The sequence below is a fragment of the Plecotus auritus genome (genome assembly GCF_963455305.1).
Source record: "Plecotus auritus genome assembly, chromosome: 8".
NCBI lineage: Eukaryota > Metazoa > Chordata > Mammalia > Chiroptera > Vespertilionidae > Plecotus > Plecotus auritus.
The window spans coordinates 124,174,637-124,190,459 of NC_137782.1; the positions used below are offsets into that span (position 1 = coordinate 124,174,637).

The following is a 15,823-nucleotide window of genomic DNA, read 5'->3' on the forward strand; positions in this document are numbered from 1 at the left end:
TTTTCCCCATTGTCTCCCCTTTACCCCACAACCACCCCCACAGGCCTTCACCACATTATTGTCTGTGTCTAATGGCTATGCATATATGCATATAAGTTCCCCTGTTAATAACTCCCCATCCACCTCCTCAGACCTGCCTTCCCTCTGAGATGTGTCAGTCTGTCCCATGCTTCTATGTCTCTGAATCTATTTTGTTCATCAGTTTATTTTGTTCATTACATTCCATATCTGAGTGAGATCATGTGATACTTGTCTTTCTCTGACTAGTTTATTTTGTTTAGCATAATACTCTCCAGGTCCCCCCATGCTGTCTCAAAGGATAAGAGATCCTTCTTTTTTATAACTACGTAGTATTCCTTGTGTAAATATACCACAGCTTTTTTATCCACTCCTACTGATGGGTATTTGGGGAGTTTTCAAATCTTAGCTATTGTAAATTGTGCTGCTATGAACATAGGGTTGCATTTATTCTTTCTAATTGGTGTTTCAGGTTTTTAGGGTATATTCCTAGAAGTGGAATCACTGGGTCAAATGGCAGTTCCATTTTTAATTTTTTAAGGAAAATTCATACTCTTCCATAGTGGCTGCACCAGTCTGCATTCCCACCAGAAGTGTACCAGGGTTCCCTTTTCTCCACATCCTCACCAGCTCTTTCCACTTGTTGATTTGTTGATGACAGCTATTCTGACAGGTTCAGTATTAATGTAAAAAAAAAATGTGAAATAATATCTGAAAATCTCCTATATCTGTAGATATCAAATATCATCCCTATGGGTGTGGTTAATCATCAGTGAGTTTGTGAATAGCAATGATAATTCATGGAAGCCTCACAAAGTACAATACCCAGATACAGTAAATGGGTGTCTGAGAGAGCAGTAAAACCACTGGTAATGAATAGAATGAAGACAGAAAATACATATGAGAATACCAACCAGTCCCAAGTTGAAATCAGTCACTAGTTCTGTCATTAACAAACTTACTATCTACTGATAGAGAGTAGTTTGCAAAAAAAAAAAAAAAGAAACTAAATTTAGCATCCTTTCATTATCTGTCTATAAAATTGGCCTGCGATAAGCTAAATGAGAAAACATATTACACAATTAAAATTTCAATTTTCAATAATGTTTAGCTGTTTTAAATTTATGACTATTTTATTGAACCACAGTGCCTGACCTTTCTGGGAAACATACTCATGTAAAAAATAAAGTTTAGAAACCAATTAAAAATGTATAAGCCACCAAAATATTCTGAATTTTTAAATAGGTGAGTGAAAATCATTTTTGTCATGCTGGAATGAGTCACCTAAAGGGATTTTTTTCCTCATCTCTTTATAAAATTCCCCTAGGGAATGAAAACAAACTTGAAAAGTTTCAGTCAACAGGATAAATTGGGAGTTCTTGTTAAATAAGCCATTGAAAACTGCAGTTTAGAATAAAATTACCATCTCAGCCATTACCACAGGGCTCCATAGTACATTTATAATAATAGCTATATTTTGTAATATCATATTCAAGTAATTCATATATCTTTTTCATTTTTAAATGTAGCTAACATGCTGTGGGAGATCTTTAAAAAATCAATCATATTTTCTACTCTCCCTTTCATTTTTCTATGCCCAGATAATAATATGACAACAATTATCAATATTCAGTATGATAAAGCACAAAATTACTAATAAAGAAAGACTGACCTGTAAAAATGACATTTTCCTAAGCCCATTAATTTTTAAAAATATACTTGTAAAAGGCAGTACAACCTAATAAATAATTACAATTGACTTGCTCCAAAAACACTATTTTAGCTCTGCTTAGCTTCAGGTTTAGCCTTAGTGAAGAGGAAGAGATAGATAGATAGAGATAGAGATAGAGATAGAGATAGAGATAGATAGAGATAGAGATAGAGATAGAGAGAAAGAGATAGAGATAGAGAGAGAGAGAGAGAGAGAGAGAGATAGAGAGAAAGAGATAGAGAGAGAGAGAGAGAGAGAGAGAGAGAGAGAGAGAGAGAGAGAGAGGAGATTCACATTTGTAAGAAGGGCAGACCTGAGAAAAGAGAAACCAAGGAGAATTTTGCATGTAAGAAAAGGGCTCCATGAAAAGGACTCAGTGACAAGGTGTGCGCTCAAGTTGCAAGTGTTGTTGTCAGTATACTGATAATATCTAATGCCAATGGGATGAGTAGCATCAATCACCTGGGGAGAAAATGCAGAAGAAAGGAAAGAGGTGTCTCAAGACTAAGCCCTGAAAAACAGGAACATTTAAAGCCAAGGTAGGGAATAAGATAAAGATTGAGAAGGCAGGGTCATGAAGCCAAGATATCCATGTTACAGAAGGGCTGAGAGTTACCTCAGAGTGAAAGAAAAACCGCTAGGCAGAGTCTCCATTATTTTTCCTGGCCTTCCTTCCTTCTTAGTTGTGGGAAAACAAAGCATAGCTTTTGTACTCTCCAGCAGGCCTACTGACATGCCCTAATCCTCTATCTCAGATCTCTGACAAGTTTTAATTACTTAGCTAGTTAAGGGCTCCCTGAGTAAATGCAATTCTGTCACCTTCTAGGCATTCTGATGCTTGGTGTAATGGATGTGTTGGTCACCAGCTCAGATAAGATTTCTGTATTGTCCAAATCAGTTATGAGCAATTTTGTTAGCCAACCTCCCACAATTTCTCCCTTAAAATGGTTGTATTAAAATGCATAAGATTTTGTTAATTGTCCTATTCCAAGTACATAAAAATCATTATTCTTCTTGGCATTACATTAATATTTAAATTTAGTTTTAACTTCCCCTTTTCCTATTTAAAGTAGTTGATAAGAATTCACTGAGACAGAAAGTGCAAGGGGAAAAATACTTTTAAGGTTTGAGTTTATTGCCAAACAGAATAAAAGAAGAGTTATTGCTCAATTTGGGTATTCCCGTGCCCTTAGCCATCCAAAATGAAAAACTGGATTTTTATTTTAACTTATTCATTTGAATGTTAAAGAATGTGTTTAGGTTATGTTTGCATGTCAGTTGGTTTGGGCAAGAGGGAAGTGATGGAAATAAGGAAAGGTACTAAATTCTGACTGTAAGAATACTTTGTTCACCTCTGCTTGCTCCTGTTCCTCTGTGTTATTGTTGGGAGCTCTCTCCTTCCCACACCTTCAGTTTATGCCTTTACCCTCTTACATTTCTCTCTGCACATTTTCTGTGGTTGATGTACCAGCCAACTGACCATTTCAGTATTTTCAGCCCATGTTTTCCCGAGGACTCAGACCTACTACTCAGTCTGATTCATGTTGGGCCTTTCATTGTGTGATCTAAGTCTCTCTTTTTTCATCTGTAAAATGGAGAAAAGATTTCTGACTTTGCCAGGTTGATGTAAATTCCTGGAAATACCTAAGGTGTTATCAGGAACATAGCAACTACTCGAGAAACACCAGGCCTTCCCCCTTTTCTCTTTAGAAGTTCTAAATTCTCTGTGGTCAGTTCCTACTACTGGGGAAGAGCACCAACTGAAACCAGAGCAGAAGGACAAGCAAAGACAAGATGCTAATAAAAGAAATTTAGACAATTTAGTTCAGCAGCTTGGACCACTCCTACATGCAAGCCCCAAAGCATTACATAGGAGAGGAAACCAGGAATCGCTGTAGCTGGTTTGGCTCAGTGGATAGAGCATAGGCCTGTGGACTGAAGGGTCCCAGGTTCAATTCTGGTCAAGGGCACGTACCTCGGTTGCAGGCTCCATCCCTAGCCTTGGTGGAGACGTGTGCAACCAATCAGTGGGTCTCTCTCACATTGATGTTTCTCTCTGTGTGTCTCTCTCCCTCCCTTCTACTCTCTCTAAAAATCAATGGGAAAAATATGCTTCGGTGAGGATTAACAGAGAGAGAGAGAGAGAGAGAGAGAGAGAAGGAAGGAAGGAAGGAAGGAAGGAAGGAAGGAAGGAAGGAAGGAAGGAAGGAAGGAAGGAAGGAAGGAAAACTCTCTCTCTAATCTGTGAGGATTAGGCAATTGTGGCATATTGTGTGCAAAGAGGTAAAGGGTAGTATATGACAGTGGTCGGCAAACTCATTAGTCAACAGTGGGAAACCCACAACCCACTTTTTCATTAAGAGGAAGAAATTAATAAGTTGAGGTACTATGTAGAACACTCATTTATTTTCCACTAAATGGAATTTGTTTTATTAGTATATCTAAAAAAAATCAAAGTGTTTAAAATAGAAATTATTGAAAGTAAATATTTTGATGGAAGATAAGTGTTGAGTCATTGTTAGAATAGTTAGCTTGAACTCTAAAACCATAATATCTTACTAGTTAATTTTTGTTGTCCTATGCTAATGAAAAGAGAATACAGTCAGATGCAGCCTGTTAACTGTGTGTATATCTATATTAAACAAAGGTGAATTGATGCCATGGTGCAATCATTAGTTGTAATTTGCAGTAGTTGCTCCTGAAGATTGAGAATTGACTCATCACATCCAGGGTTCCTCAAACTACGGCCCGAGGGCCACATGCGGCCCGCCGAGGACATTTATCCGGCCCGCCGGGTGCCGCTGCCTGTCCTGCTTAGCAGCCGACTTGTTCCGGGCCCGCAGTACGCATAGGAATTTGTTCATAGTTTTTTTTTTTAACTATAGTCCGGCCCTCCAACGGTCTGAGGGACAGTGAACTGGCCCCCTGTTTAAAAAGTTTGAGGACCCCTGTGTGAGTGCCAAACAACCAGAGCTAGAGTAATCACCACCACATTTACATCCGATGCAAGGATTTAATTTCAACAAAATATTATCCATCAAATTAATGTTAATTTCAATATTTGGTTTTTGTGATCTTTTAGTACTTATTTTTTAAACTTCCTCATGAATAAACAGACGTGAATAGCTAATTCCACATTTATACTATTTTAAATTCACTCTAGGTTTTGGAAGCATTTTGTTTTGTTCTTAATTTTTTTGTTTAAAAGGGCACTATACATTACTGAAGTTTCCAAACATGGCCAACACAGCTGGCCTCTTACAAAGAGAGTATCACTACCATCTGGTGGTAGACATCACAACTTTGAACATAATCCCAAAAGAGAAATTAATTTAACTCCAGACTATACACTAGTCAATTAAACTCCTATTTTAGAAGTGGCAAACACAGTTACTGCCGAACAATCTACCATATGACCTCAATTGGAAGAAGTACTTCCAACATAGTAGCTACTTTAGTTATATGGATCTACTGTGAAAAAAAGATAGCAATGTTTATATTAAGAGATAAAACCATTTTAAAACAATAAAATACTTTATAATCTTTCAATTAAATATTACTATATGCAATAAAGGTAAATTCCTAAACTAGCTCATTACTTGTTCTTAAATCTGTTTTGAATATACATTATTATTTTCTTTAACCAGGAGAGAATCATAGGTTTTAAATAAAGTTATAGTATTTTAGGTAGTTCATTCATCCACAAAAAAAAAAAAAAAAAAAAAAAAAGAAACAAAAAAAAAACTGCTATTGCCCTGACCGGTGTGGCTCAGTGGATAGAGCATCGGCCTGCGGACTGAAGGGTCCCGGGTTCGATTCCGGCCAAGGGCATGTGCCTTGGTTGCGGGCACATCCCCGGTGGGGAGTGTGCAGGAGGCAGCTGATCGATGTTTCTCTCTCATCAATGTTTCTGGCTCTCTGTCCCTCTCCCTTCCTCTCTGTAAAAAATCAATAAAATATATTAAAAAAAAAAAACTGCTATTAAAAACAGATAAACCAAAACATTTTTTTATGCAAGAAAAATATTATCCAAAAATTAAAATGGGACTTGGTATAAAATAATTAAATATTAAAAGTAAGAAAATACTTAGAAATGGGTTAGCCATGCTATACATAAAACTGGTCAAAAAATAAATAAACAAGCTTAATGAAGTTCCTATCATTTGCTTTTAGCACATACTTTATTTTTCATACAATTTTAATCCTCTGATAAAGATCCATCAACAACTTATTGTATGTAACATTGTAGTATTACCATGGAAACCATCCAAATGTGTACTAATCTTTGAAACTCATGAATTAAGCAAGAATTAAGGTAGTTCTCAATAGTGATAATCTCTGGACAGATGAATAAAAGGTACAATGAGACTTATTTTATAATTTAAATTCTTTGGCAAATTCTTAGATAAAATAATCCATGTTGTAAATTGTGTAAGAGAGTGTATAGTATAGGACAGTGGTCGGCAAACCGCGGCTCGCGAGCCACATGAGTTTGTCGACCACTGGACTAGACTAAATGTTACCGTGTAGTTGGAAGCTGTGAGGATTAGGCAATTGTGACACATTGTGTGCAAAGAGGTAAAGGGTAGTATATGACAGTGGTCGGCAAACTCATTAGTCAACAGAGCGGCAAACCGAGGCTCGCGACGCGGTTTGTCGGCCACTGGTATAGGATAAAAAGGCACACACTAGTTTAATTCTCACAGATTACTTCATTTCTGAGTATTGATTTATATCTTGAATCATTTTCAGGTAAAAATCTCCTGATTTTAAGTCTAAATCTCCTGATTTCCTGATTATGAATGTACTAGTAGATTTAACTACTATTGTGAGTCACACACAGGTGACTTCTTTCATAAGGAATTACTATCAAAAGGGAAAGAATGTCAAGTTTTTTAAGCATAAAATTAAATTTTGAAATTTTGAAATCATATATTTAAGTATGTAAAGTTCTAATTATTTAGCTTTTGAGGTAATTAGTAACTTTTGAGTAAAATTTAAAAAGACCCAATTATAGAAGTTACTAGAGCTTAACTTTATAGGGCCCCATGGATATTACTCAAAATAATATTGGAAATTAAAGAGAGCTCCTTTTCTTAGGAGTTTCCTTCCCCATCAGGCTAATTTAAAACAGTTCATTAAGCGTTAGTGGTATTTTTTTTTATCAGATGCTCATTATTATTTCTTAAGTTGCAGATTCATGAAATTCATATCATTTGTTTTTCTGTAAGGAAATAAGGAAGAAAATTCCAGCAAATTCTGTCTTATTATGATTATCTAAGCTTCATTAGCTTCCTAAAATGGTTAAAGTTGAATTCCCAATAATTTCTACTTTAGTTATCTTTGAGTAAATATAAAATGCAAGTCATATTTTTTTCTAAGTATGCATTAACTTTTTCTTAAAAAAATACCCATGAATTTCTGTTATACATGGCACCTATTTCTAATAACTGAGAAGTGATTACTATAAAGTAGTAAAGAACACTGCATTAAGAGTAAATCTGTATTACTATAAGCATAGTAATAGTAATTCCCTAATCACTTTAATGCACCATCTCATATTATCCCTTCAATAATCTTTTAAGGAACTGATTAGTATTATCTATAATTTATATCTAAGGGGAGATTAAGTAATCTATTCAAAGTATCAGGATCAGTACTGCACTCACAATCAAGCCTCCCTGATTTTAAAGCCTATACATTTAAAATCTCAACTTCAATGAAAATATTACAAAATTGCACATTTGAAAAACTCTGAAGTTAATGTGCATTTCATATGTGAAAAATAATTGGCCTTTTAAGTGTATTTTTTTTCAATTATAAAATAATATAATTGATCCTTGAACAACATGGGGTTATGAATTTCACTCTCTCCCCTTAGAATCAAAAATCCGTATATAACTTTTTACTTCGCCAAAAATTAAACTGTCCCACGTATCTGCAGGGGATTGGTTCCAGGACTTCGCAGATACCCAAATCTCGGTATGCTCAAGTCTCCAATATAAAATGGCATAGATCAGTGTATACAGCTGACTCTCCATATCCATAAATTTCCCACTGCAGATGGAAAAGAGTATAGCTCTTTATTGGGGAAAAAATTCACATATAGGTGGAGTGTAGCAATTCAAACCTGTGTTGTTCAAGTGCCAGCTGTATTTTCCTGTTTTTATTTTAGCTAGTTTAAATAAATTAAAACTATTTGTATATTTATCTTATACCTAGCCACTTAACCCCATAATCATATTAATTTTAAAGTTATACAATCATATTATAAAAAAGGGGTTTTATCTGTCGTAGTTTCAGATTTACATGGTACATTCCTTTATTTTAAAAGTGTGGTCCCATTTCCATTTTGAGTTTTTATTACAAACTAGAGGCACAGTGCACTAAATTTGTGCACTAGTAGGGTCCCTAGTGGCTGCTGGCTGCCAGCTACCGGCTAGGTATTCTCTCCCTTCTCCTGGCCACCTGCCACCACCACTGCTGGCCGGGGCCTCCCTCCCTTCTCCCAGCCACCTGCCACAGCTTTCCTCCCTTCCCCCTCAGCCTGCTTCCACTGCTGGCTGGGGCCTCCCTCACTTCCCCCAGCCGGCCCTGCCCCATGTCAAACTCCAAAAGAAACTACTGGTCAAGGGGACAATTTGCATACTACACTTTATTATATAGGATAACAGCAACATTCTATCCTATATAATAAAAGCCTAATATGCGAAGTGTCCAGTCGGCCAGTCGGCCATTCAACAAATCAAAGCATAATATGCTAATGATATGCTAAGTTCGCTCAACCGCTCACTATGATGTGCACTGACCACCGGGAGACAGACAATTAACCGGCCGACCAGCTGCTATGATTTTCACTGACCACCAAGGGGCAGATGCTCAATGCACAGGCATGGAAACATGGAACAGACTGATGAATCTCAGAGAAAAGGGGTGAGAGGGGATGGGAGGAAGAGATTAACCAAAGATCTTATATGCATACTAGAGGCCCAGTGCAACATAATATGACAAATATGCAATCTCATATACATGATGATCATAATAATAAAAATTGTTTGCTTTTTTAAATATTTAACAATCAATTCCTAATATCATTTTCTTATAACAGTGAATAAATTTTACTGAGAACCCCTTAACTCCTGATGTTTATTACCTCCCTTATCCATCTTTATCAGACACTGCAAGATAGCTACCTACAAGGCACACTGTGTCACAGAATCCTAATAAAATACTGATATGCAAATTAACCATGGCTCCACTACACCCACAAGCCACGCCCACCAGCCAATCAGGAACGAGTATGCAAATTAACCCAACCAAGATGGCTGCGGACACAGAGAGAGCAGGAGGGAGGCTTGGGTTTCCCCGGCGATGGAGGAAGCCAACCTTTCCGCACACCCTGGCCAGCCCAGGCCTCTGCTTAAGGCTACAAAGTTTCAATTATAAAAGATAAATAAATCCCAACAAAAATGGTGACAGCCACGGAGCTGGAGAGAGCAGGAGGCTAGGGTTGCCCCTGGTGATAGAGGAAGCCAAGCTCCCACAGCCCTGGCCTGCCTTGGCCTCTGCTCCAGGCTACAAAGTTTCAATTATAGAAGATAAATAAATCCCAACAGAAATGGCTGCAGCCACAGAGTGAGCACAAGGCTTGGCTCCGATGAAGGCTACAAAGTTTCAATTGTAGAAGATAAATAAATCCCAGATAACAGGGCCTCCGCTTCGGTCACCGGGGGGAGTGGCCAGCCTGCAAACCACCACAGGCCCCTTGCCCAGGCCACCCCACACCCCAAGGGAACACCCACCCTGATCTGGGACACCCTTCAGGGCAAACCAGCCAGCCCCCACCCATACACCAGGCCTCTATCCTATCTAATAAAAGAGTAATATGCAGATTGATCATCACTCCAACACACAAGATGGCTGCCCCCATGTGGTCAAAGATCCTGCCCCCATGTGGACACAAGATGGCCACCACAAGATGGCCAGCAGGGGAGGGTAGTTGGGAAGGACCAGGCCTGCAAGGGAGGGCAGTTGGGGGTGATCAATCCTGCAGGGATGGGCAGTTAGGGGTGACCAGGCCAGCAGAGGAGGGAAGTTGGGGGCAAATAGGATGGCAGGAGAGCAGTTAGATATCTATCAGGCTGGCAGGGGAGTGGTTAGGGGGTGATCAGGCTGGCAGGCAGAAGCGGTTAGGAGCAATCAGGAAGGCAGGCAGGTGAACAGTTGGGAGCCAGCAGTCCTGGATTGTGAGAGGGATGTCCAACCGACAGTCGGACATCCCTCGAGGGGTCACAGATTGGGGAAGGTGCAGGCTGGGCTGAGGGACACCACCCCCCACTGTGCACGAATTTCATGCACCATGCCTCTAGTATTGATATAAACTTTATTCAATTCATAATGTTATATGTATGTAAGTGTTTGTGTGTTTGATACAAATAGAGACTTGGTTTTAATTTTCTTGCTGTCCATATTTGCCATTAAATGTTGACAGTGTAGTTTATCTATAATAATAAAAGTGTAATATGCTAATTAGACCAGACATCCTTCTGGACGACCTTCTGGATGAAGCCAGGGCTGCGAAGGAAGCCCAGGTCTCGGGTGCCTGCTGGCAGCTAAAGGGAAGCCCAGGTCCCGGGTGCCAGAGGAAAGCCGGTGCCAGCAGCCGGGGGAAGGAAGGCCTACTCCTGCATGAATTTCATGCATCATGCCTCTAGTATCTAATATTTTCTGACCATATATCCTCCAAGGGTCATCACCTAAGGTTACATTTCAGGGAAGGAAATGTGTAGTCTTGATAGTACAGCCATTATATTATGGGTAAATAATATAGAGAGAAGCTGTTTTAACAATTATATTTTTTAAAGAATGATTTTGTTTTAATCAGGGTAGGAACACTAGGAAGAAACAGAAACCATTTAGATATCAGGAAATATTGGAGGAATGTTAAGACCAGTTACAGTGCTAAGTCACTGTGTAAAATGCAGTAAGCATTTTAAGCATTCTTTTAAGCATTTGTACATTAAGTGAACAAATATGAATTAGCTTACTGTCCTTACTATTAATAAATATTTAATGCATTGCCTTCATCTGACAGAAGACTTGTAGATAACTGGACTGAAAAATACATGGGAAAGACAACAATTTTTAATTTTTAATCTTAGATTTGCTATTCTTTAGATAATCCAGAACAAAACCAAAGGAAAAATAAATATAAAAATTTTAAGAAATAAAATTAATTGTAATTAATTGTAATAAAACATACATGTCCTGAAACATTTTACAAGGCTTATAATAAAGATGTATTTAAGAAGACACAAAAAGTTCTCGTATTCTATCAGTGAATGAGAGGCATATAGGTTCTTAGTAAAGTCTTTTTACAAGGCTTCTGAAAAAATATGTTTCTGACAAGATAACTAAAAGCAGTTTTAACGGTGTCCATTTAAAGAATAAATGTAATAATCTTGAAAAAATTGGGATATACATACAATTAAATATTATGCAGCTTTTAAAAAGACAAATCCTGCCATTTATGCCAAAATAAATGGGCATGAAGGGCATTATGCTAAGTTAAATAAGCCAGGCACTGAAGGACAAATACTATGTGAAAACACATTCCATATATGAGGAATCTAAAATAGTCAAAATTATTGAAACAAAGATTAAAATGGTGGTTTCAAGGGGCTGGGGAGAGAGAGAGGGGGTAGGGCATGGTTATGATACCAAGTAAATAATTTCTGAATATACTACACAGAAGAGTGCCTAAAGCTAATAATACCATATACTTAATATTTCCTAAGAGGGTAGATCTTATATTGTGCTCTTACCACCAAACAGCAACAACAACAAGGAAGAAACATAGAAGTGGTGTATATGTTATGGCCTTGATGGTGGGAATGGTTCCACAGGTGTACACTTAACTCATCAAATTGCACATATAGAATATGTACAGCTTTTTATGTCAATTATAACTCAATAAGTTGTTTTATTAAAAAAAATAAGTTTATGTGTAATAAATACTGTGCTTGCCCACTCTATATTCACCCATATCCTTTTCATTAATTTATGCAATATTGGTTTATAGCTAATATGAGTCTGATTGTATAACCATAAAAAAATAAAAATGAAAAATATATTTACTCAACATTTACTTTATACCAGGCATTATGTTTTAACTATTGCAGAAAGGATGTGAATTTGTAGAGGGGCAGAGGGAAGACTATAATAAACTGAATAATTACCCACAAAGATGTCCATGTTACTCTGGGGCATCTGAGTGAGTCCAATGCAAGCATGCTTGTCCTTATAAGAGGAAGGGAGGAGGAGATATGAGGACAGAATCAGAGGTCACAGTCAGGGGCAGATTTAAAGATGCTACATTGCTGGCTTAAAATATGGAGAAAACAGCCAAAGAAGCCATGTGGCCTCTAAAAACTAGGAAAAAGAAGAAAATTGACTTTCTGCTGGAGCCTCCAGAAGAAATGCAGCCCTAAACCTTGGTTTACAGACTTCTGACCTCCAGAACCATAAGAAAATAAACTTATGAAGCTTTAAACCAATATGTTTATGGTACTTTGCTATAGCAGCTATGGAAAACCAATATGAAAGCCCTCTACTTAATTTAGGATAATGTTTCTCAAAAATATAATATAAAAATCTTAAATTTTTACATTCATACATTACTGAGTTAATATAGCAAAGAATGCGCTTCACAAAACACAAAAGTCAACTTTTAAAAATTAACAATCCCGAAAATGTGTCTTCCACTGACAGTCATTGGCAATGTGACAACTGTGACAACACAAAAATGGAACATGTCATCATTCCAGCATGATGCATCCTCCCTCGTAAACTAAAGAAAAAGCAACTCACTAAATAATTTTTGCTCTGCAGCAGTTGGTACAGTTCTTCCAAACTGTGCACCAGCATCCACAAGTATGCTAAGAATGGTTTATTTAGACTTTGAACCCATTAGTTCCAATAAGAGTCCCCTTCACCAAGTCCCCCTCTTTAATTATCTCATCAACTTAATTTTAAAAAAATCATGTGAAGGGTTTTTCTTAAAGGCACTTGAAATCTTGTTGTGCACTAAAATTGTCCACAGTTCAGGCAGTAATACACATTAAGTAACCAGCATTATAGCATGATTTATTCCTTCCTAAGGGTTCTAAGGTCTGTGGAGAATCGTGATAGACATGTGCACCTGTCACAATGGGAACATACACACGTCACAGTAAAGTGTTTTCGCACATCCCTTACCTGTGTGACAAGCGGCTCCAGTAGCCTCTCCACTGTGAGCGTCCGGATTTCCAAACTCTTGGGGTCCCATTTTAAAATGATAGGTGAAGTGGCCGAAGTCATCTCCCTGTGGAAACGCACGCTGTCAGTTCGATATAATGATCACTGAAAGAATCTGTTACCATGAGGATTCAAAATGAATAATTCACCAAAACTCCGAACATACTTGCAGACTATCTTTCTGGTCCAGACATGTCAAGGTAGAGGTGGGGAACTCAGAACCAGAACTGTGCAAGGTGGTGATGCTAGAATCCGATTAGAAACTGAAGGCTGCTAGAGGCACCTATATATATTTGACACACTGACACTGACATAATTTACTCAATCAATACTTAGTACACATATCCATCCATGTTACATGCTGGAAAAGACGTGGACCATGTCCTGGAGTAGCTTATGGTCTCAAGGTAAAGAGATAACCAATGTGGGCAACAGCTATGACTCAGTGTGACTCACACTGTAATCAGGGAATACAGAAAGGGCTAAGGGAGAACTGAGAAAAGGATACTAAAGTCACTCTGAGGAGACCAAGGCTTTCAGGAAGCACTGTAAATGCATCGTGATCACCAGATGAGGGACCCCATGTCATAATGAAAGGCTGCTTTGTTTTCTTCACATCATAACTGACCACTGGGAGTATTATATTGCCCGTGGCAGCTGAATTTCATTCTCTTCATAGGAAGGATATCTTGCAAACGAGTGGCAAGGGTTCTGAAATAGGTTCGCGCTATTTAACTGCTCTCTGATTACCCGCTGCATTTACATTCTTGTCTCATAAAATTAGTGTCCAATCAGGTTATTCATTTCATTCTAAAGCACTCTTCTCTTAAGAACCACTGATACGCAGGTAGCAGCTTTGCACATATCAAGCACAAAATATGGTCCTGGCCCCAATAGAATCAATTATGCATTCTATCAGGTGTGCTTCTCATCAAGAAATTGACAGCTCTGTGCTAAATATATTTCAACAGCTAACCACTGGACATGCAACCTTAGACTGAACAAACTGAAACCGAAGCATTTGCTTTAATACCACCATAAATCAAACTGTTCACAGCTGTTCTCTTCTTTTGAATCAATGTCTCCACTCAATTCCATCCTTATAAATCAATACAGATGATTATTTCTATTCAAATTAACACTACAAAGAAGGCCTATCACCACAGGCACATGCCTCTTTCCACCCTGCTACACAAATCCTTTTGCAAACAGACCCAACAAATTGCTTCAGAGTAAAAAAAAAAAAATAAGCAAAAACACAGTGTGCTGGTATTTTACCTCTCTCCAAATGCCATGTTTTAAATAAACTGAGGGTAGTGATCCAACCTATAGACCGATTTAGATGTGGGTTCCTTCACAACTATAATCGTTGGCACTGCTATGCTGCCTGTCCTCCAAAAACCTGAAATACTTTACATATTTCCCATTCACACTACCAACTGCTATCTAGCAGCTCTGATAGGCACATCATTCTGCTACCTGCCAGCACACCACCCTGTACCTTGGCAGAATGAAGGTGCCAGAGGCTTTCTGGAGATACAGACTTATTTCATCTTGGATGAAGCCAGATGTAAGTGATCTTGGTCCCATTATTTACGACACAGTTACTGCCAAGTTTCTGGAGAAGGTCCCTGAAAACTTTTTTCAATCTCTGATAGAATAATGCATGGCATAATAATGATGCTCAAGGAAGTTACTAGTCGTGAAAGTATTTGAACATGATAGGAAAAGACTGTAGAGCATTGCAATTATAACATGGGTATGCTTATGTGTATAAGCTGGTAGACCAAGGAAGACACACAAAATCTTTTATGGATGCTGCAAGGCATAACTGTGAATCAATGACACACATAAAAAATGCAGAGGCGAGTAACAAAAAAGCTGTAGCAATCACATCAGACACTAATCTAGCATAAATCAAGGAGAAATGGGAGACACTGAAGAAAGACCATCAGCCAAGAAGCAGAGTTAGACAGAGCCTGAAGTTCTGAAGGTCACAGAGGCCTTATAAACCTAAAAAATGAAAGGACAACACTTACCAGGAAAATCACTTGACTTAATTTATTCCTTTGGGGGTCAATCTTTTCAGTCCCTTCTTGTAACATAGATAAAATTCAATAGCAAATGGCAAGAAAGGGTTATATGGTATTCATTTGTTGAAGGAGAAAACCTAGTCATGGAAACTTTTTAAATGCCCTTTTTCTAGCCATGCATTTTTTATATGGTTTGGACTAAAACTAAAATTCTTTCTCTGCACCATTTATTTTTAAGTGAGGTATTGGTTTAATACTCCAGTTAGCAAACATAAAAAGTACAGGGTGGAGGGGGGACTGCAAAATCTCTACCTCTAAATCCAGAAGGCTGATATCTGAGATCCCCACTGACTGCCTCTGAGGAGCATCTTAGCCTCCTGTCAGCTACTGAGCATGAGATGGAGGAAGGTAAGAAGCTCCTTAGGCTGCACATTTGAGTTGGCATAATCCTTGCAATCTGCTGTTTCTAGAAGAAGTACTTGTGCCCTGCTACTTTGGGCACATGATTTCTACTGCATGTGTTAGCCTTATATTAGAAATATTTCTCTGTCAAAGCTTTCAGCCAATTAAAATTGTATAAAAGCAGAATAAAACTGATTCCATTCCCAGTTAGGGATCATCAATATAGTCTTCCAGATTAACTCAATGATGATCTTTGCTTCTAGAGCCAGAATAAGGACAAAGGACAGCAAAGAAGAGAAAAATGTCAAATATCCTCTAGAGCAGTGGTCGGTAAACTGCGTCTCGCGAGCCGCGGTTTGCCGCT

General features: G+C 38.1%; 1 protein-coding gene across 4 annotated transcripts in view; it reads right to left on the reverse strand.

The window, feature by feature from the left end:
- CTNNA2 (catenin alpha 2) overlaps nucleotides 1-15,823 on the reverse strand; it is a 1,121,468-nt gene that overhangs the window by 966,264 nt on the left and 139,381 nt on the right. For all 4 annotated transcript variants that reach the window (XM_080682951.1, XM_080682952.1, XM_080682954.1 and 1 more), the window contains exon 2: nucleotides 12,986-13,091. In XM_080682951.1, coding sequence (XP_080539077.1) covers nucleotides 12,986-13,087 — 102 coding nt within the window. In that variant the 5' untranslated portion in view covers nucleotides 13,088-13,091. The remainder of the gene's footprint in view (nucleotides 1-12,985; nucleotides 13,092-15,823) is intronic.